The 22,219-nt window shown below is 37.5% G+C and overlaps 1 protein-coding gene across 2 annotated transcripts in view; it reads left to right on the forward strand.

Annotated features, from left to right (window-relative positions):
- Positions 1 to 4,859: 4,859 nt before the first annotated feature.
- LOC145492353 (uncharacterized) overlaps positions 4,860 to 22,219 on the forward strand; it is a 53,134-nt gene continuing 35,774 nt past the window's right edge. For both annotated transcript variants that reach the window (XM_081471793.1, XM_081471792.1), the window contains exons 1-5: positions 4,860 to 4,981; positions 7,077 to 7,149; positions 8,732 to 8,823; positions 16,233 to 16,285; positions 17,498 to 17,556. In XM_081471793.1, coding sequence (XP_081327919.1) covers positions 4,942 to 4,981; positions 7,077 to 7,149; positions 8,732 to 8,823; positions 16,233 to 16,285; positions 17,498 to 17,556 — 317 coding nt within the window. In that variant the 5' untranslated portion in view covers positions 4,860 to 4,941. The remainder of the gene's footprint in view (positions 4,982 to 7,076; positions 7,150 to 8,731; positions 8,824 to 16,232; positions 16,286 to 17,497; positions 17,557 to 22,219) is intronic.

Consider the following 22,219-nt stretch of genomic DNA (forward strand, 5'->3'; position numbering starts at 1 on the left):
TTACATGGAGAAATTTATTACTCAATTCAAAACAACAGAAAAAAACGATAGGTCACCATACTCGTTTGCGAGAAAATAACGATTTACCTCTATGGCGAGGTCCAGTCGAAAAGAAAAAGGCGCCATTTTTTAATGCGCGCGCGCTAATCACGCCTTAAATTATGCGCAGTAGGGATGCGCAATGCAATACTAGGGAACGACCTTAAGCAGAGTTATTTAGGCTAATTGGTCTTGAGGAAAACAGCAGGACAAGGGTACACAGGGACCAGATGGAAGTTCAACAGCTTCCTGGAAGATCTTGACTGTACTTTGCTGATGACTTCCTCTTGATGGAACAGCCCCATACGTAGAAAAGTTCAAGTTGATGGAGAAGAACTGAAAGAGCTATCGAAATTTATTTACCGAGGAGCAACAGTGACCCAGAAAAGGGGTTCAGAAGAAGATATCAGTAGTCGACTTGGACAAGCCAGAGCAGAATTCAGTGAGCTTAGCGGAAACGTATCAAAAAGTATCAAAACACTAAGCTGAAGATCTTAAAGTCCAACGTTATGGCTGTTCTATTATTCGGGTGTGAAAAGTGGCGTATGACTAAGAATGACGCAACCAAGCTAGATGTAACCCTACTGTAAGACTTTGAGAAGGCTCATGAAGATCTACTGGCCTATGAAAATACCCAATGCAGAGATCCGTTACCGAGCTAACATCAGCACCATTAGTGAGCAAATCTACCAGCGGCGCAAACTATGAACTATATACTACGCATGCTCGCGTTATTGTCACCTACTGATGTGACGAACTATGAACTATGCATGCCCGCGTTATTGTTACTGATTCGTAATTGTCAAGTGTGTTGTATTAGTTATCAGTTATTCGTAATGTATAGTCAATATATGCGTGGCCGATGATCAGTATTCTGGCGTCGTAGACTTGGATAGTCGCTCGCAATATGCGGTGTTATCAAATAACCGTTTATCAAGAAACCTCTCGTTACAACATCCACAGAATAAAGACCAACCAACATCTCAGGACGGCATTAACCTGGGCTCCGGAAGGAAAGAGAAGGCGTGCTAGACCCAGAGAGACCTGCCTGATGCTGAGCCACAGAGAAAAAATGGACAACTTTGGGTTTTACGACGTCGAGCGGGAAAGCATTGGTTGCACGTGACCGGATTGCATGGCGTAGAAGAAGTTCTAGCCCTGTACCCCCTGGGGATCACGGATCATATATAGATTTAGCCAAGCCTAAAAGCGGAGCTTCTAAATTGCAATAACTAATTATGGAGGAAAAAGACGATTTGTTTTTCTTCCATCCGTATGGGCACCAACATGGCAGCCGGAAACCAACAGAAACATCTGTCACTGAGTTTTGCTACAAAAGTGTGAATTTATCCCTCGAGGAACTCTAAAACATTAAAATAATACTTTTTCTAAGACATGAACTGTTCAGATAGCCAAATTCCCAGAAATAAGTCACTTTTTTAACCATCATGACAGCTCTCTAGGCCGTCATGTAAATGCCGCGTCACGCAAAAGCTTAGAAATTCAAGCGCAGTGTATCACAAAACCAAGATCCCATTCGGAGCGAAAATTTGTTTGAATTTTAGTTTTCAACTGCCCTTATACATCATTTTAAAGTAAAATCTCAGGAAGATCAATAGTTTCGTAATTTGAATTTTAGTGACGTCACGTGAAAACCAGCTATTAAAACTTCATCGCTAAGGAGTTTTTGATATCTTGCTAGTGAGTTTTTCTGTGCTATACTCAGGCCTCCACCCAAAAACACACTCACAAAAACTTTCGACCGTCTAAACGATTCACGAAACAGAAACTTCACCACCAAAAAACAACCATATTGACTTTGGCACGCAAGCGACTGCGAAAACTTTATGCTCTGTTCAGCGGATTACCGGGAATCCAAGGACAGAAGGAGGTAGTGAACTAAAAAGTAAAGTTAAATGTCCCTATCTATACTCAGAAAATGACATTTTTTGACTAAAAAGAAGACAAAAAAATCCTTTGAGGCAGCAATAAGCCGATGGAAAATACAAAACACCGAAAGAGACGGTTATGATACAACAAGAAAAAACCAAAGTATAACAGATCAATTTCGATATATCAAAATTCAGCCTAAAACAATAGATCTCAGTACGAGGCTCTGGGGAATAACTACAGAGTTTGTGGGGTTTATTCCCCAGAGCCTCGTACGGAGGTCTGTTGTGTTAGGCTGAATTTTAATATATCGAAATTGGTCTATTCAATAAATAAAAAATAATCATTAAAAAAATGCTGCATGCGGGATTCCCCCACACCCGTGAAGTCCCAATCACTAATGGGGAAGAGTTATTCGACCCCCAGGCCATTTGAGAATACCGGTACCCGGACTTGAGATGATCCAGATTGTATCAATTTGCGCACAGCTATGATACCTCGGCCATCTCTGCAAACCATGGGTGTTGTGCAAAATTAGTGTAGCAGAGAGAAGATCAACGTAAGAGAGTGAATCTCCCATAAAGGCCTTATAACCAAGGTAACAGACATGGTGCCCGGTTCTTCTGAGGATGTTACGCGCGCGAGATGAGTCGACAGCCCAAGCAACTTTCTTGCAACTACCTACTCTACCTAAGACGAAATGGTGGGAAATGTAGCTAAATGTGGTGAAAAGTCATTTTATATGTTTTGATTTTCAAAAGACGTTTCATAGCACAGATATCTTCTGCGCTCTCAGCCGACGTTTTGTTCGGCTGGGCCGTTCTTTACTAAACATAAACCAACCTCGTTCCCAAGGTCTCTCATCTTACCGCCACCTGGAGCGAGCGAGGAGAGACCCTGGTTGGGTCTGGTCACGTGCCACTTTGACAATTGAGAACATCAGGGAGGGGTCCTCTGTAGCAGCAATTTGTCGCGTTGAGCTTTGTCGAACTCAAAGTATCGCGCTGCGACTGCCATTACCCACGGCGTTTATCAATACTTCGCTTTCAGGCTGAAATTTCGAATAATATCTATTCCAAACGTTTACCTAAAGGTTAAGCAAGTCTGTCTCGAGGCAATTTAGTGGTCGTAATTTTCAGTGTTGCCGTCTTACCCACTGGATTTATGGAAAGATCTGGAAAGTCAGTCATATTTTCTACTGTGGACGTCAATTACTACGGGATTTCATCCCGTAGTAATTGTTGTTTCTCCTTTGAATGCACTCGATCAAATTGATACAAAAACATAAGAATGTCTCTAGGAAAACGTATAGCTTTCTCAAAGTAAAGCTAAGGCAGTCTCTGAAGAAAAGCTGGACGAAGATAAATATGATATTCGTGCAACGCACTGTGCTTGCAAACAGTTCTAATCAAATAACTGGGCCCTGCGTCAGCTGCGGCGTCACAATATAGAATGCAAGTAAGCCATATGTTCACGGAATATTTTAATCTTTGTCCCTGGAGAGCCAATACTTAGAGCCTTAAAACATATCTTGCAATAGAAACGAACCTAAACAAATTATAAGCACGGCATGGCAAATTACAGAGGTGTCAAGTTCTAAGAAGCGACGTGCAGAGCGGAAACCATGCAGACCTACGACTTTGCTCTACTTCTAATTTCCATTTCTTCTAATAACACGGCATAAAAAGTGCCTCTCAGAAACACGCGTGAAGTAAAGAAAGGTCGAGAGATCGAAAATTAAATGAGAATTTGCACAATTGTCACGAACCGTTGGAGTCACGTACATTAATTTATACGTACGTTAAAAATTATATCTTTCTTTTTCTAACCTCCTTTCGGTCGAAGATAAATCCAGTTTATCAGTAAAGACGGCGAAATGCATACCGCGACGAGTTCGTAATACATGTATTATCCTTCGCGCTCTGCAAAGTTCGGGACGCCGAAGGCGCGGTGAAACTCCAATAAATGGTTTTCACTCGTTCGCTCCTTTTGAAGTGACTATGGCTTTCAGTGATCAATTGAAGGCCCTGAATTCTCTAAAATTATTTAATCGCCGTTAACACAACCTACACTTCATTCTGAGGTAAGGATCAGTCAAAGATCTTCCATACACAGCCTCGGCCGCGGTGTGCAATTCTCCATTCGCCTTCTTGAGGGAATTTTTACAATATGTAACGTCGTTCACTGAACCGTACAACCTTCAGCGACTTGGATTTCCGCTATCAGATGATGGATAAGTTTTCTTCGGCGTATATTGCCGCAGAACATCCCTGGAGAACATCATATCGTCCCTGGTTTTATACTTTGGTGACAACACATCCCGCACTCCCGTAGGCTAAGTATAGACGAAATTCCTACTAGGCCTCCCATCCCTTCAATAATTTAATTGTCATCTCCCAGATTCTGGGAGACACGTGACCAGACCCAACCAGGGTCTCTCCTCGCTCCCTCCGCTCCAGGGGGCGGCAAGATGAGAGACCCTGGGAACGAGGTTGAACATAAACGTGAAATGACCATATTCTGAGTATTCTAGAGAAAGTGAAATATTCTTTTTCGAATTCAAACACTGTCTTACATATTTTGTTTGGGATATCTCTGACAGTGATAGACAAATTGAATGAATCTTAATTCTTGCGAGATTCGTAGGTTGAATATAATTCATTTTATATTCGACGCTGTTCTTGTCGTTGTTTGGGCGGGAGCGTCTGTCTGCACTTTCGACGATCTGCTAATTCGGTCACATTGTGTTCGGGCGTTTAGCTTCTGGGCTGTGATGAATTTTACGTGGGAAAAACTAAGCTAAGACTTCAGTCATGAGAGAAAAATAGAACATTTTAAGGCGCTCGCTTAGAGTGGTCTGCCTGTGGTGCCGACAGCGATTATTCAGCGGCTTTTCAAAGAGCGTATGCGTGAAATAGCGTGCGTTCGGAACTCGGAACCCACACTTGTAGTATTGTTGTTTACAGTATGACAAGTTGACAGCTGAAGAACAACTATATAACTGGAAGTAGTATGCGCTTAAAAAAATTCTTGTTACGCTATTATCCACCAGGTATGTGCAATTTGATGCCAATTCAAAAATTTAACGATTTATGGGACAAGCATTGCATGCGATGTCCCAGGCTGCTCTTCTGTCAAAATGTGATGTAAACTGTGCATCAACTAAGTCACCTAAAAAGTACCGAAAGTGAGGATTCTTCGAAGCAGCGACTATCCGAATGTTGCTATAAAATTTGAAAGTTATGAAGTAATTACATGTAGCTTATTTACCCACATATCATTGATCAGTACTATTAAAACATTATTAATTCAGCTTATTACTGTAGAGGATCACATGTGTTTGTGATATCTCAGCGAACGAGTGAAAGATAGTGGCAGCACTCCAAGCGGCCATGTAATGTTCTGTTTCTTATATAGATGAGACAGATTTCTAACTGCAGTGATGACCCAGTGAGACATGACATTTTGAAAACAGTAACCAAAACTGAGCGAGAGTTTAAAGTAAAGTCATGATAAAGTATAAGAAAGAATGTAAAAACAAGTTGTTGCTGAGTAGCACTTTGAATTGAATTGCTTTAGTTTAAGTTAACAAAAAGTGCTTAATAGTATTTTTTGGGGCCGTTTCGGGAAAACCCCCCTCATCAGTTGCAAATGGAGTTGAAAGAATGTGCCCTTTATCCTGGGGAGTTGTTAGTGTCTGGTCTAAAAAAGTTCAAATGTAACTTTACATATTTTAATTCAAGAGAGAATAATAATTATGTGATAGTACAAATGGACCTCACAGTATCAAGATGTAGCAGTGGATTTTTGTCTGCTGTCACTTTCATTGTTTTGCACACTGGCTCACTTTCAGGACATGTCATTTTATTATTTTGTGATGGCTAAGTTAATGTTTAAGACGCCTCCAATTATGGCGTTCTTATGATACGTAATTTGAAGCCCATTCTCATGGAAGGAAGTAGTAACCAGAGTGGATATTCTGATAGAGGCTGAAGCAATTCAGCGTGTTTTCTGTGTCATTCAGTGTGCTGGACATAGGCCATGGCTTTAGCTGTCAAGGAAAAACATGAGAAAATATTTGAATAGTATATTTTTCTTAACAGAAATGTCAGAACTGACTGCCTGTATTGTCCCGCCTTTTATCTTGATAACCTGAATTTCTCTTTCAGTGTCACCTGAGTGTTCTCCTCATGGTAGACTTCTTTCTAGAAAAATATGTTTTGACATTTATGCATCAGGATATGCATCTCCAAGCTGAAAGCAGTGAAAATGAGTCTGAAATTTGAAAAAGAATCAAGAATTGGAATTGTGAGCATGGTCTAATTCATTAGACAACCCATAAATGCATGAAAGTACTCTTGGCCTCTGTGCATGGTCAGTTTATACGTCATGTAACATTACATATGTATGTCGCTGGCAACCAACGTTATTTACCTTGTATTGCAAAATTCTATGCGACTGTTTTAAATGTCTTCTTAAAAGAAATCCTTTCTAACAACACCAAATGTCAAAAGCAAATGTTGAAGTTCATATGAAACACCTGAAAATACTGGTGAAATGGACGATTTCCCTGAACTTTGAAATTTATTTCCTCAACTTCTTATGGGAAATTGTTTTTGGTGTTACTTCAGGCAAATATTTATATCTTTAGCTTTTAGAAAACGCAAAAAGGACTGTAATATACTTAAAATTATTCTGGTACAAGGGTTTTGTCCACTATAAGTTGAATTTTTTCAATTTTCTATTGAATTCTGTCTTAATACATTTTAATACATCTGATTGTAATCTGTTGTAGCTTCTGATCATTCTGTTAGTAGCACATAAGGGACAGCTGACCTTACATGTACTTGGCAAATCAGCATATGATCTGTTGACAATTTTGTCCATTCTCTAGCAAGACATTTTCTCTGGAGCTGACTAGAATCATTTAAAATAGCAAGATTGTCCTTCAAAGTGTTACTGATAGCTCAGCTATATACGTGAAGTAAATTACAGAGTGTGATATGAAAAACTTTGAAAAGGCTTGTAAATGTTCAACAAGAGTGGTTATTGAACATGACACAAAATGTTAGCAGTAAATTCTTAAAGGTACATGTACTTTCAGGTGTCTTTTAGTCTAATTGTATCAGTGCATTTCTTTTTTACAGGGATAATTTTGGAGTATGAACAATCTGGCATCATGAAGTCAAAGTCTATAGATTTGCTGGATTTGAAACCAACGTGAGTACCTTCACTGTGCTAGATAACAATTAGGAGATAAGATTCTAGTGGCACATGTTCAGTGATCAGTAATATTGCTGACCAGAATTTTAATGTAAGTTATAATGTAATAGCTTTTGAATGCTATATTGTACATTTCTAATTTAGTATGTGGCATTAAGCCGTGACTGAGTCTTTTGTGAGGTGTCAGTAACAATATTGTGTTCTAAGTTGTGTATCAGCTCTCCAGAGTCAATCATGGAAACTATTTTTGTACTGTAGGTTAAGAATTGAGTCCCAGTCAGTTCTGTGATTTGTTAGCCTGTGAGTAAGCTCTCTTGGAGCAGGGGGTGAAAGGGGAGCTTGTGTACATCATTAAGAATTCTGAATGTCGCATCCAAAATTTGAACACAAAATACTGATTGGTGGAGATAACATATTGATGATATAATACAATACTCTTACTAGTGGTGTAACAATTAATCAAATTCTTGATTAATCACAATTATGACCGTTTGGTTTCGAAAATTTTTGGTTCAAGTTTTTGCATTATTTTTTCCAGGGTGCCCGTAGTGAGTTATTATATATCGTGAGATCAGACTCCAGAACTCTTCAAAATGTGCGTTTTTGATTAACAAATAGAGACGTTTGCAGTTTGTGCGCCATTTTGTGTTGCTTGGTAAAAATGTTGCCCTTCTACCACCCCTTGAGAATTTCCAAATAAGACAAACCATGTGCGACATGCTCATTGTATCTTCAAATTTAGGGTTTAGGGTTTATGTTGTTCACCATGTGTATCATGTTGTAAGTATTAAAAAACATTAATACTTTGCATAATCAAATTGAAATAATTGAAATCGAAAGGCAATAATCAAAATTGAATCGAATCGCAAGCAATATGAATCGTTTCACCCCTAACTAATTTTTCCTTGTACTAAATTTCACAATTCCCATGTTTTGGAAAAACTATCATCTTGGGGAATGGTGCCTAAAAGGTTGGTGGATCCATGAGCAATCTGAGCCGGGTGCATAGGGTATCCATGACAACCCTGTGAAGGGCAACTACCAGGCATCATCACACAAAGAGTGGAAACAAAGATAGTTACTACAAGCGTCATTCTTACCATGAGAAAAGTCTGACAGCAAAAAAATGGGGAATGAACTGATATCCAAAGCAGAGCTGTAAGCTACAAGAAGCCCCTGACAAACCACCAACCCACCCTGCACGCTTACCCTGTGGGAGACTGCAGGCCAGCAATATTGTCTTGCATTTAACTTAGCCTAAATTACATTTAGCCACATTTAATCTCATCGACAATAGATGAACTTGGTGAATGGTGCCTTTAAAGGATCGTCAAACCACAAGCAATCTAAGATTTGCACATAGGATACCCATGACAACCACCAGACCCCGCCTCCAAATTTGTTTAATGATGTCATTAGGGAAGCGGAAGTTCCAGTCATTGATAATCAGTCTTTACATGTAAAAAATTTAATGTTTCTAAAGAAAACGAACTCTGGGAAGGAAAGTTCTAATGTGATACAAACTTAATATGTACGGTATGACATGACAGCAATACTCATAATGGATGTTTGTTTCTAGAACTGATGTGGATATCTTGCTTGATGACATTGTTGCTAAGGAACCATTGATTACACCTTCCAAGATGGAGCAAGTTAGAAAGTTGATTCTTAGTATCCTTTTGTTGATATTCACAGATAAGCTGCGCTATAGTAAAAACCTGCATATAAGAACCTAGAATTTTCAAGGTCAGAACAGGTTCTTATAGGTTAGAGTAGTTTTTTACAATTCAGGCTGATTAGGTTCTCAATGGGTTCTTATTTTTCAGAGGTTGTTGTAGTGTAACCATTGGTGGAAATATTGTACTACTAAATAAATACATCATGGTTTAGCACTTGTATTTTCAACAACAAAAATGCTTACTTTGTTTGCTAAACAATAACATACAGAACAAAACATTTTGGGCTATGTAAATTATGTACATCACGTAAGTTGAAATTAAAAGAAATAATAAATAAATGAATGGCAAAAAGAATAAATAAAGATAAAAAATAAATATTCAAGAATTTAGTTTGTATTAAAATGATTGAAAAAATAAAGGTATTGACGAATTAATAGAAAGAATTAATAGAATTAATAGAATTAATATGCTATAGAGTCTCTGGGGTCAAGCCCTTGGGACACCCAGTTTTTTCAAAGAGTTTCTTTACAAAGTCCACATCGGAATGCATGTCCCTTCATGCTTGTCCAGCCCATTTAGTCATTAAGACTTGTCTTGTTTTAGCAGGAATGCTATCATGCCACATTTCAAGGTTTTCATCTTTCTACAGCCACTCTCCATCTGCTCCCCTATATTCTGCTTTATCATCTTGTCATAACTAGCATCTAATCACGGCTGCACTTTGTGTGTATGGTTTTCTGGCAGCATATAGACAACAGTGTTCAAATCTCTGCAAGTTGCATGGAAGTCTTGGGCTTGCTGAAAACTTACATTGTCTGCAAAAAGTACTTCTTCTGCAGGGTCATCCTCCAGGCCATTTCTCAAGGTGGTTTCAGCCCACTTGATATTGACCTCTGAATCCATCCATGCATACGACTGGAAATAGACATCAATGTCTTTGTCATACTTCTCTCTCTCCTCTGTTGTCAAATTCCCTTTACCTCTGAATACTGTAGCTACAGTCATGGACAAATTGTGTTGGAAAATGCAAAAAACATGAAATCATAACAGTAATACCTACAGAATAAGTGGCAGCACCCCCATTCACCCTTTCAATGTTGGAAAATGGTAAAATAAAAACTTGTGTTGCATGAAAGTGTTTTGTGGATGTTGCACAGGGGTGGGGAGGGGCAAAATGTGTATAGAATGATTTTTCCAACCCTTGTGACCAAGGTTGTAGCTTGAGAGTCTGTTTGCCTTCTGCTCTTATGCCTGTCTTCCATCTAGACCAGAGCCTGGTTTGGAAACCCAAACCTGTTTGGTCCCTAAAAAATCATGTAACTTGTCCTGTTCAACAACAAACAGTAGAGGGACATGATCTACATTTATATCTATGTTTCGGCGGCCATCGTCCATACTTGCTGTCCAGAACAGCATTGCTCCTCCTCTATTTGGATTGAATGGCTTTCCTTAGAGAGTTTTTCTTGAACTCTGCCGTATGTATGATTTCTGGTGGTGTCATCAGTGAGTTCTTGAATGTTGTCTTCTGTGCTGCATTCAGATGAATATTATGTGTTCTGATCTAGATATTGTTCTCCAAAGAAGGATTGACGGCAAATACCACATCTAAGAGAATCATACTTCAGCTTGACAGCTTTTGGCAGTGTTGCTGTTATGTCGTACAAGTCTTCACTTCTCAATTCAACCTTTTGTTTGAAACCACAATCAAACAGAGTTTGATTCATTTTGCGAGTATACTAAATGCAAGAGGGAATGCGGGAATGTGCGAAAACAAAATCATAACCGTTCACAAGCCAGTGGTCTCCCAAGTAAAATGAAGAATGTCTTGCAGAAACTAAAATAATGCAACAATAGAAGATGAGTATGAAGCCTTTATTGAGGCTAGTGTTCAAGGTTATCACACTTATTTTAAAGGAGTAGGTCACTCCAAAAACCGTGTATTTTTTTCCATCACCAATAAAAAGTTCACATTGATTTGAGTTACTCACTGTTGTTTTAGCTTCTGAAGTGGATGCAATCCCAATGAAAAAGAAGTGAAAAGTTCGACACTGGGAGCTGCCATTTTGAAAGGATCTTGAAAGCCAGGCCACATATCCGTGACATCATTGCGTCCGAATTGGCGCAAAGCTCAAAGGCTAAAGCTCTTCTTTTCTGTTCTAAATTCAGTTGTGAGCTAAAAAATTCGGCCCGGGCTGTAAAACCAGAACTGAAAAAGATAACGAAAGAGGAGTGACTTTCCTTAACTTGCCTAAAAAGAACAAAAATTTGCTAAAGAAGTGGTTCGAACAGCTACGTTGGGATTAGAGATTCATGCCAAAAAAACTCGAAAATGTGTGTGTGTGCAATGAACATTTCACAGATGACTGTTTCAAAACTCAATACTGATTTGAGCTTGTGACTGGAAACACAAGAAGGAGGTCATTGAAGAAAAATGCTTTCCGACAATTTTTCAATGGAAGGCCCTTGTAAAGGCACATATTGCAAGCGAACAGGGCATTGCAAGGAACAAAAAGAGGTAGCTATCAGTTATACTTTTCATTTTTAAAAATATTTTTGCCCGGCAGAACTGTCATTGACTTGACTGGGTAGATATTTTTTCTGCGCAAGAAATTGAAGCTCCTCGCTGGACTACAGGGCTCGAATTTCAAGAAAAAACATTGGGGCCAGCTGGCCCCTAAGTGTACAGGTTTAGTCACCAGCACAAGTATTTTAGTCACCAAAAATTTTCCATCCTTCAGGCAATATATTTTCACGAAAAAGACGCTAAAACGGCACGAATCACGGGTCAGTTTCATGTATAATCAGTTTGCCACTTTTTTTTCTATAATAGGGAAAATGGCTGAATGAAATTCTTTTTTTCATTTACCAGTCTTACCAGTATTTGTAAAAAAAAGCTTCCATGTTACAAGCTTTAATTCATTATATTTTGTAGACTGGCACTAGGGTTTTCATGTTTTCGTCTTCATTGATGCATAGCGACTGCATGTGTTTTTTGGAAGTGATTTATTAAATTTCTTAGGGTACCGTGGGAACTTCAAATGCCCTGCAGATTTCTTTAAAATTACAAGTCAGACTAACCCGGTACGGTTTTCTTTTATCAAAAAAATATTTTTTCACTTTATAAATCTCTTGTGTGGGCCAAAATCAGAGCGTGTTTAATAATCAGCCTTGACAGCCAGGCAGGAGGTAAACTATTTACAAATTTTTAAATGCTGTCTAATTTGATTTGGAATACATCGGAAGATATAGTTAACTTTACATCAGTCCTATCTACATATCGACAATTACCGATAACAAGTCCTGCTATAGCGAAATCCAATATCCAATATCAATATGTCTGAAATGTGTGACAATTTGTTTTCGATTTTATCAACACAATTCATCATTAATTAAGGACAGTGTTTTTGCATTCACATCATTTTTGGGAATTACAGTTGCTAATGAAAGCAAATGTACGGTAAAAAATGAAGCTTTAATTTTACTGCATGCTTTGTCAAGTAACAAGGCAAGTTAACATGACACATGCGATACGGATAAACACACTAGCAGAGTGAATTTTCCTTCATTAGCTAATGTTTACACATGTAAAAGTTGCATATACTTTTTTCTTCTATCCAAAATATATTACATATGCTTTGCTTTCCAACAATACAAATTACAATTCTCACAAAAAATCTTATGTAATGATAAGGAATGTCCTCAATTTCACGTTTCACGTCAAAGATGTCGATTTCACTTCACATCTTACATGTAAAGTCACTGTGTAATTCACAAGAGTCCACGTAGTCCATAAGTGTAAAGAAACCTGGCAAACATGTACAAGCTCGGGCAAAAAGTATCCAAATTTTATAAGTAAAAACACAGACTTGTGAGGTGGAAAGCATTCGCCCAATTTAAACACACCATTGAAAACTCGTAAGTTTCTGTGATACCAGAACTCCCTCCACATTGAACCGCTAGTAAAATAAAAATGGAGACAAATCAGATCAAAAGCATTATACTGGGGATTTATTTAAGCCACCAATTCAATTCTGAGAGCAATATACAATTAAAAATAAACTTCCTCCTCCGCTAACTACATCCATTGCAATTGTACTGCAAAATGTCCCTTCCATCTTGGTGACCTAGACCAGCTGTTCTCGTCAACAAACACATTCTCTTTGCGTCGGCATGGTTGCACATCTCTCACAAGTACACCACAGAGCATTTTCCAACCAATCGTTCCATTCAACTTGATTATTATCATACCCGGAATCACTAGCACATTCTAGTTTCAAGTGCAGCCATACTAAAGCTCAAAGGAACAAACACATTCTTGGACGGAATGACGTCACAGATATGCGGCCTGGCCTTCAAGATCCTTTCAAAATGGCGGCTCCCGGTGTCGAACTTTTCACTTCTTTTTCATTGGGATCACATCCACTTCAGAAGCTAAAACAACGATGAGTAACTCAACTCAATGTGAACTTTTTATTGGTGATGGAAAAAAATACACAGTTTTTGGAGTGACCTACTCCTTTAAAGACGCAACCGTTGTTATGAGCACTTCTTTGATCTTGTAGGAGCAGATCTATTAGCAAGCCTGAATGGAGCATAATGAGCTTGGGAGGTTATCACTCTCTCAGTGTAGGAGCATAAGTACGTTTTTACCAAATGACTACGCTGAGTTACTGCTTTTACAGAATTGGCGACCCATCACTTTACTTAATGTGGATCATAAAATCGCATCAAAAGCCATTGCAAGGTGAATTGAGCCATTGCTATCAAAACACATACATCCAGACCAAATGGGCTTCATAAAAGGTAGATATATTGGAGAAAATATATGATTAATAAATGATATTATGGAGTAAATTCAGGTGAGCAACACTCCAGGTATACTAATATCAGTTGATTTTAGGAAAGCTTTTGACTCCCTGGAATGGTGTTGTATTCAAATTGCTCTCAAAAAATTCAGTTATGGTGAAAATGGATTGAGATCTTCTACATGGACATAGAAAGTGAAGCTTTGAGCAACAGTTTTCCAATGAATTGGTTTAAGCCCTCTAGAGGAGTTAGACAAGGATGTCCACTCTCATCTCATCTGTTTATCCTGACAGCAGAAATACTATCAAACAAAACAAGACAAAACTCGACCATAAAAGGAATCAGAATTTTTGGCTCAGAGATCAAACTAAGCCAATTTGCAAACAATACTAACTTATTCTGTGCTTATGTGGCTTCTGCTGAACAAGTCAAGTGGAGGCAATAAACGCTTTTGGTGATTTCTCTGGATTAGTGCTCAATGTAGAGAAAACAAAAGCATTCTGGCTAGGGATGTGGTTGAATAATAGAACCAATCCGTTAGGAATGAAATGGATGAATACTCCCCCAAAATTATTAAGAATCTTTGTTTCCTCTGACAAAAAAGGTAATAACCAGATGAACTTTAATTTGAAAGTAATGTATAGATTTAGCCCAGCCTAAAAATGTAGCTCCTGGGCCGGGATGTTCAGAACCCAATTAAGCTAACCCAGGAAAAAGTAGAATTTTGATTCGAGTTTTGTAACTTTGTGGCGAGGTTTTCTGTATATTGCTTGGCCTTCTGTTTTGAGTTTTAATAATCACCATATACACAAAACAAAGCAGCAAAAAACATTTGTATAAAAGAAAAAGTTTAATTCGGTTAACTTTGAATCCTGGGTTAGCGTTAACTGGCTTTTGGAAAATCCTGCCCTGTTTTCAACAAGTTAACCTGACATGAGCCTGCAATCCAATCGAAAACCAGCACTTGGTCAGCGGTCAACGTCAAAAAAAAAAACATGTGACCTCGATGAGCTGTAAACTTGAGCCTGCGATATGGTCACTTGATACTGGTCAGCGGATACCTTGTTTTGACAGGTGTCAATTGATCATAACATGGATGTTCAATATCAAAGATGTACACGGTAAACCAAGGCTGCACTGTCAACCTATTATTTGGAGTATGGCCACCATGTTGGGTGACTCCGTCGTTGTCACAGTTGTGCGTATGTGCCCACAAGCAATACCGCTAGCCATGATAACCATGAGAAAGTCAACTCATGGGTTTCCTTTTCTACTAAAACGAAAAAAAAAAATCAAGAGGACTAACACTCTTGGGAAAAGTACTAATAATTAAATCTTTAGGGTTGTGTAACTTACATGTAATGTACTCAATGTCAAATGTTAACGTCCCTTAGGAAATAGTGCTAATGGTAATGGATAAAATGTTTCGTTTCCTTTGGAAAAATAAGAAGGACAAAATAAAACGGACAAGTGTTTACCAAAACCTTTCCAAAGGAGACTTACAGATGGTTGACATTGAACTTACAATAAAATCGCTCAGACTTGCATGGGTCAATGGTTTTTGGTTTTTTTTTCATCACAAAATCTGCTGGGAAAGAACGCCAGTACACTGCCATTCACTCTGTCTCTCATCAGTGAACCGTCCCTCCACGTACACCACATCATGGTATTACAACCTTTTCAGTTCTGAAAAACTAAGAAAGCAAGCTTAATCAGAGACGGGCAACGTTTAATATTTTTATCTCCCGCACATGCAATACCAACAATAAAAGTATATTTGGCTTGGTTAAAGATCTAACTTTGCTTTTTGTCAGCGCTTTAACACACACTTATGCATATTCAATTTTGATATCAATAAGTTACATGACACACCAAAAATAAACCAGATTTTATTTCAAGTCTGTTTGAATCGTGCACAGAGTTTATTAAATTTATTTCAGCTAACCTTATTTTCCCTTGGTTATCAAACGTGCAACAACATCTCAAATGTGATCTGCATAGTCCATATAGCTTCTTGTAATGCCAGTATGGACCTTGGACAAGCTTGGACAGAATGGAATAAGAAATAAAACCACCTCTCCCCCCGAATCAATGACAAACTGGTGCTAAACCAAAAGTGTGCCATTTTTCCCATCATTGAAATGGGGGGGAGGGGTGGTCTTCATTTGGCCTTTAAATAATTTTGTCCAAGATAATTTGTAGGTTAGTAAGTTAGCAATTTTTGTTGGCTACTATCTGTTTAAAAACAAAGTCTGTGGAAACCCTCTGTTTCAATAAATCTAAGAAATCAATTTCCTTTCTTGATTTTTTTCTTCTCCAGTACAATGATTTTCTTGTATTTGGCTACAAAATGACCACAGTACATGTTGCAATGCGTGATGGGAAGGAAGTCCTAAACTCAAGAGCATGACATTATTAAGCCATGTATCAAATCATTTTATATGGTTGTATTACACCTACACTGTAATATTGATTTGTTACTCCATTATTGGAGATATTCAACCTCTTTTCTTAAAAAGACAGAAACAATCAAATATCCTTATACGGGCAGAAAAGTTTTGTTTCAAGTATTAGACTTGACGAATTCATCAACAGGACTCCAAGAAAAACAAGCAGAAAGTGTGGATCACCATTTTTACCTCTTCAAGGTATCAGTATATTAAGTAATACTAAAAGTCAATCATCTTGAGTTCATTAGATTATGGTGTAGACAATTAAAGTTCTACAAGGCTCCTGACAACCCTTCACTACCAAGTTAGGGAATTTGATTAAATGAGAGAAGCCCACACTCAAAAGTTGTTTGGTATATTCTACCTTAGAGAGGGTGTATGTTAGTTAATGACCAATCTCAGCTAGATTCTAAGAGTGAGAGAGATTGGTTTCCAAGAAATCTAAAAACAGCTGAATTTCTGAAATGTGAACCATGTAACCAAAGATTCTAGAAATTGAGGAGCAAATTTCAATGGAATGGACATAAATTATGTCAAGGGTTATCCCAAAAATTTTGAGTCGTCACTCAGAGAATGTTTTGTAGTAGACCCAGCTTCAAGCACTCCAAACAGAAAACGAACTATTGTGTCAGTAATGAAGCATAAGTTATATTTGATGGCAAAAGGATCATGTTGTCAGAAATTTTCTTAATGAACACCTAAAGCTGACTGCAGGTAATCAAGAATTAACATAATTTTGCCAATTTTGCTTGCCATGTTGAGAAAAGCATTTTTAAGTGATAGACTTATTGTGTAATATGTTAGATGAAGAATAAACTGCTGACTACTGATGAGCCAAGTACAGTAGTTCAGGACTTTAGTCATTTTTTATATTATTTTCAGTCAGGTAGAAACTTAAGATTGCTTCACGATTGATTTAATTCAGCAGGTTAAATTGCAGTAAAATGCTGAACCCATCATGATCACCCATCCATTTAAGGATCAGAGATCTGATGGCACAAGGAAAAAAAAACTGCTAACAGTCCCTTAAATTGTAGCAATTATCAAATATTTGTACCCCTTGCAATTTTATGAGTATCATAGAGAATTTGGCAAAAGTTTTGTTACTAACATGGTGGTTTACATTTTGAAATATCTGTATTAGTTCCAGAGATATTTAAGTCTGAAAGACATTTTAAAATAATATGTTAATAAGAGGAATGATGATATCTTACACTCAACCCAATAATATTATTATTTTAATATTTTAAGTATATAACAGAGCTTCGTCAGTTTGAAGCAGAGAATGCTAAAACTTGGTAGACTGATACTGCCATATAATTTTGAACTGTGTCTGGTAAAGACAAAATGTTGTGTAGTATTCATGGTCTTTGCATATGCTTGATTCTCCTTTTCTTTTACGTACAAAAGGTTTTAAGAGCTCACATCCTACCACTGACTAATGTGGCTTTTAACAAGTCTGGAACAAGGTATGTTTCACATTGTCATCAGTTATTTAGGGCATCATCAGTTATTTAAGTGCTTTATAATGTCCAGATTCAAAATAATAGTTATTGATGTACATGTAAACAGTTTTTTTAAAGCAGAAATTTTTTTTAATAATTATTAATAGTACTTTGAACAGAGTTGAAGCTTTAAAAAGATTTGTGACATGTACACGGATGTCAAGACTTAATAGAAGATGCCTTCTAATATTTTAGACTGTTACAAAATAACAGAGACTCATGGACAGATCTTTTTCACCCAAAAAGGCCATTCTCATCTTAGTATAAACAATAGTTTGGGTGGTTAGCAGTGCATTTCAAAATTTTGCGCATGTGCATTTGCGCGAATCTCCAAAAAACCCTTGTGTTTTGTAATGTGCTCAAGGCGCCAAAGGCAGAAAGATAATTTTTCTGTAGCTCGGTTTTTCTTGGAGCTGGTGACTCTGGCAAAATGTTGACAAAGCTCAAAGCAAAGTTCGAAAAAGCGAAAACAGTGAAGAATGAATGAAAATACATATATGAGTGAAGCGAAAGTTCGCCACATGGATGAAGCTATAGCTATCGTATAAGGCGGGCAAAAAAATCAAGGTAATCATATATGTATTTTCATTCATTCTTCACTGTTTTCGCTTTTTTGAACTTTGCTTTGAGCTTTGTCAACATTTTGCCGGAGTCACCAGCTCCATCCCTTTGTCAACATCCCTGTTATTGCTGTCAGGTTCCCAATTTTTTACAGAACCTTTCTTTTCTCTTACCTTGATTTTTTTGCCCGCCTTATACGTTAGCTATAGCTTCATCCATGTGGCGAACTTTGCATTTGCATTTGCGCAAATCTCCAAAAAACCCTTGTGTTTTGTAATGTGCTCAAGGCGCCAAAGGCAGAAAGATAATTTTTCTGTAGCTCGGTTTTTCTTGGAGCTGGTGACTCTGGCAAAATGGGGAAGACGAAGAAGGATACTAACGTTAGAGTGGCTGGGCGAAGAAAACAAGTAAAAGAAAGTGTGGCCTAGCAACTGTGTGTGGTCAACTGTGCATGGATAATATTTCAATGGGTCTCAATGAGTCCAATGATTCCTCGATCGCGGATTCATTGGAGTCTCTGTCAACATCCCTGTTATTGCTGTCAGGTTCCCAATTTTTTACAGAACCTTTCTTTTCTCTTACCTTGATTTTTTTGCCCGCCTTATACGATAGCTATAGCTTCATCCATGTGGCGAACTTTCGCTTCACTCATATATGTATTTTCATTCATTCTTCACTGTTTTCGTTTTTTCGAACTGGTCCATGTTTTTAATGTGGTCTATGTTTACTCATAACTTAATACAATTACACCTAATGCCAAAAATGCTCTATAGTCAGAACAACAATGCTGATCAACTGAGTAGTCAATTTGTGACATCCGTATAGGTAATTCCCCAGAAAATCATCATGGTTGATTGCATACGTGCCATAGGGCTGTCAATCAAGAGGTAAACTTTGACTTCCGGGGGAAAACGTAAAACCGCCATTTCTCCCCCAATATTTAGTCTTTTTCAAAAAACTTTTTTCAGAAATTAGAGATTATTCTTCAACCACTACTTTGACCCAAAAATCCAAATTTGAAGAAAATTGCCAACCTGAAGGTATACTGTAACCTTAATCATTTCTTTCTGAAATTCGGGACACTGCTTGATATTTTAGCTATTGCAGTCAGTGGTCATTGCAAAAAATTTTGATTTCAACAGCTTTGACTGTCAAACAACTTCAAAAGTCAGGAACAATAGTGCATTCAAGCAACCTTGAGCAACAGTGCTGTAAATCAAATCACTTTGTTCTTAACATGGCAATGAACTCCAGAGAATCAGTGCAGGCATTTTGTTGACATGCTTGTTAATGTTTTTTGATACACAGGTTAAAATAAAAAGACATAAGATGCCTAATGGCTTATTATATGGATTTAGCCCACCAAGAAAGAAAATTCATCAGCCAGTTATAAGCATGATATTAAACAATTATTGGATAGGTTTTTGTGATATCCAGAATAATCAAGGTCGAGGTAAGCATTATCAGCAAAAGCCGAAGGCTGAGGCTGATAACACTAACCGAGACCTTGATTATTTCGGATATCACAAAAACTGAATCTCATAATTGTTTTATTTTACATTGTTTTAAAGAAAATAACGACAAACGCATTAGCACACCGAACACAGTTTAATTTTGACAAGCCACATTCTTATTTGAACTTGACATTGCTCTTGGAAATCATGCATTACGCACGCAACCTACGGATTATTCACTAATCTGCTAGCGGATTAGTAAATAATCTGCAGGTTGCGCTGTTTCCCAAAATTAATTGTAGGCTTTTAGCCAACGAGAAGACAGATGGACTACAATGTATAATAGTGTATTTTGTTGTATATCTAAATCACTGATTAATCACTGTAACTGGAAATGAACATTGCTATGAAATCCTAGGGTTTGCATTGGCATGCACCTTTTTTATGGAGTTACACACCTAAGTTGACACTTTTGTCTAGTTCTCCTTAGTTCAGTGCTTCTGTGCTAGCTTGAAGCAATGTGGAATTTAATGAATCAGTTGCCAGTAATCGGATGCCCGTGTTTTGCACAAAGAACTCTGGGATTGGCAGGGGGCAAACATTGCAAGTTGCTAGAAGGAAATGTATAGCAAAAAGTTGTTTTGATGTCCAAAAAAATGATTTTAGGTAGAGATAAACGCTTTTTTGCCATTGTTACATTGCAAATGGATTTGGGCAATGTTGATTTATGAAAAATGTAAATTTTTGTTTGAATAACCATGAAATATGTGATAAAATCTGCCGATAAACTCCCTTGCTTGCGTGAGGTTTATTGCAAAATTTACATTGAAGAGAAAATTAAAAATTTTAAAATGCGCCTTATCTTGAAATGCTATCTGGAGCAAATGGTAGAAAAGACCCTCTGAGAAGTTAAATATAACTTAGACAGAAAAGAAGCTCTAAAACAGAAAGCGAAAATGCACAAGAAACTTCTACTCTTTGTCATGCAATTTCAACCGTCATTACCAAAATTTGAAAGCATGATCACAAACAAATGGCATTTTTAAATACAACATTACTCAAAGAGATGTTCAAGAAGGCACCCTTGATCTGTTATAGAAAAGGAAAATCACTTTAAGAGATGTGCTTGTAAAAGGGAAACTTTACTTAAACACTGGCCACACAGCATGAGCATGAGTCAAGCAGTCTGTCTACAAATTGATTGCCAGCAGGCTCATTTCCAGTATATTATTATTTGTAGACTGGAGTTTTAAAATAAGCCAAAAGTAGCCTGTGCACAATTTAAAAGGTTTTACTGGGTATTTCCTCTCAATTTATAGCTAGTTTTGTAGTATTTTAAGACCATTACATGATGTAAATTTTCCAATAAACCTCAGGCAAGCAAGGGAGTTTATCAGTAGATTTTATCACCAATTTCACGGTTATTCAAACTTCAAAAACTTACATTTTTCACATGTCAACATTGTCCAAAACCTTTGGTTTTTCCGTTCCAGGGGGCTTCACGGTACTCTCATCCACCCCCCACCCCCGGGTCCCCTTACCCTGTGGAAATTCATATCCATAAATAACAAGACGTACATTGAAGTCATTTATTTTAATCTCCCAGGTACTGTTATAAAATTTAGCCCTGGCTATTCATTGTTATATTGTAGACGAAAACGGAACGCAGCATATTTTTTCACAAACAATTGTCAATTAACCTTGTTTTGGTCACACGACGTACACTATTTTATCGTACATTATTTCTGGGGATATTTTCTAGGTCGGGATCTGCTAGGTAATAATGATAATGATGATGATAATGATAATGATAATGATAAAGACTTAATTTAAAGAGGGTGAAACACTTAATAGCCAAAGGCTAATAAACTTGTGGTCCTCAGAAAATAAAAATAAGAATATAAATATATAATATGATCAAAGTTAAAAACCTAAAATTATGAGAGACACGAGTATATTAATTACAATAGGATTAAAATCTTAAATTTAAAAAGTTAAATCCTAAAATGGTCCAAATGTTGCTGTGCTGCGAAGATCATTTTAAATAAATTAGTTTTAAAGGACTTAACGGAGTCTAATTTTTGGTATTTAGAGGCACATTATTCCAAAGTCTTGCTGCTGATACAGCAAAAGAACGGCCTCCTTCAGCCTCATGCTTATAATAAGGGCAGATAGAATTATAGCTGTCATCCTTACTGTGCACGCAAATTCACACGCCACGTCATGCATGGAAATGTGCACTTAGTAATAAAATTAAAAATATTAGGGCAGATGACCATTGCTACAGCTTTGCCTGGATTTAATGATCTTGGACGTTCATTGACCCCTACTTTTCTTTCCAGAAACAGATTTTGTTTGCAATATCTCCACCTTGTCCAAAAATGAACAAAAAATCAATGTGGGAAGTTAAAAAATAATTCAAGATTTCTGTCCATGGGACATCGAATCCTGCCATCTTGCGGCTGCAAGGCACGTGAAACTATGGTCACTGAGTGCGAACTTGTTCTTTAAGGAACCTCACCAGTTGACTAAATGCACTTAATAGGTCCACTCAAACCATATTTGGCAGAGAATATGTCACGTCAAAGATCTAATTGCAATATTTTTGGGCT

This window comes from Orbicella franksi, chromosome 7, assembly GCF_964199315.1.
Source record: "Orbicella franksi chromosome 7, jaOrbFran1.1, whole genome shotgun sequence".
Taxonomy (NCBI): domain Eukaryota; kingdom Metazoa; phylum Cnidaria; class Anthozoa; order Scleractinia; family Merulinidae; genus Orbicella; species Orbicella franksi.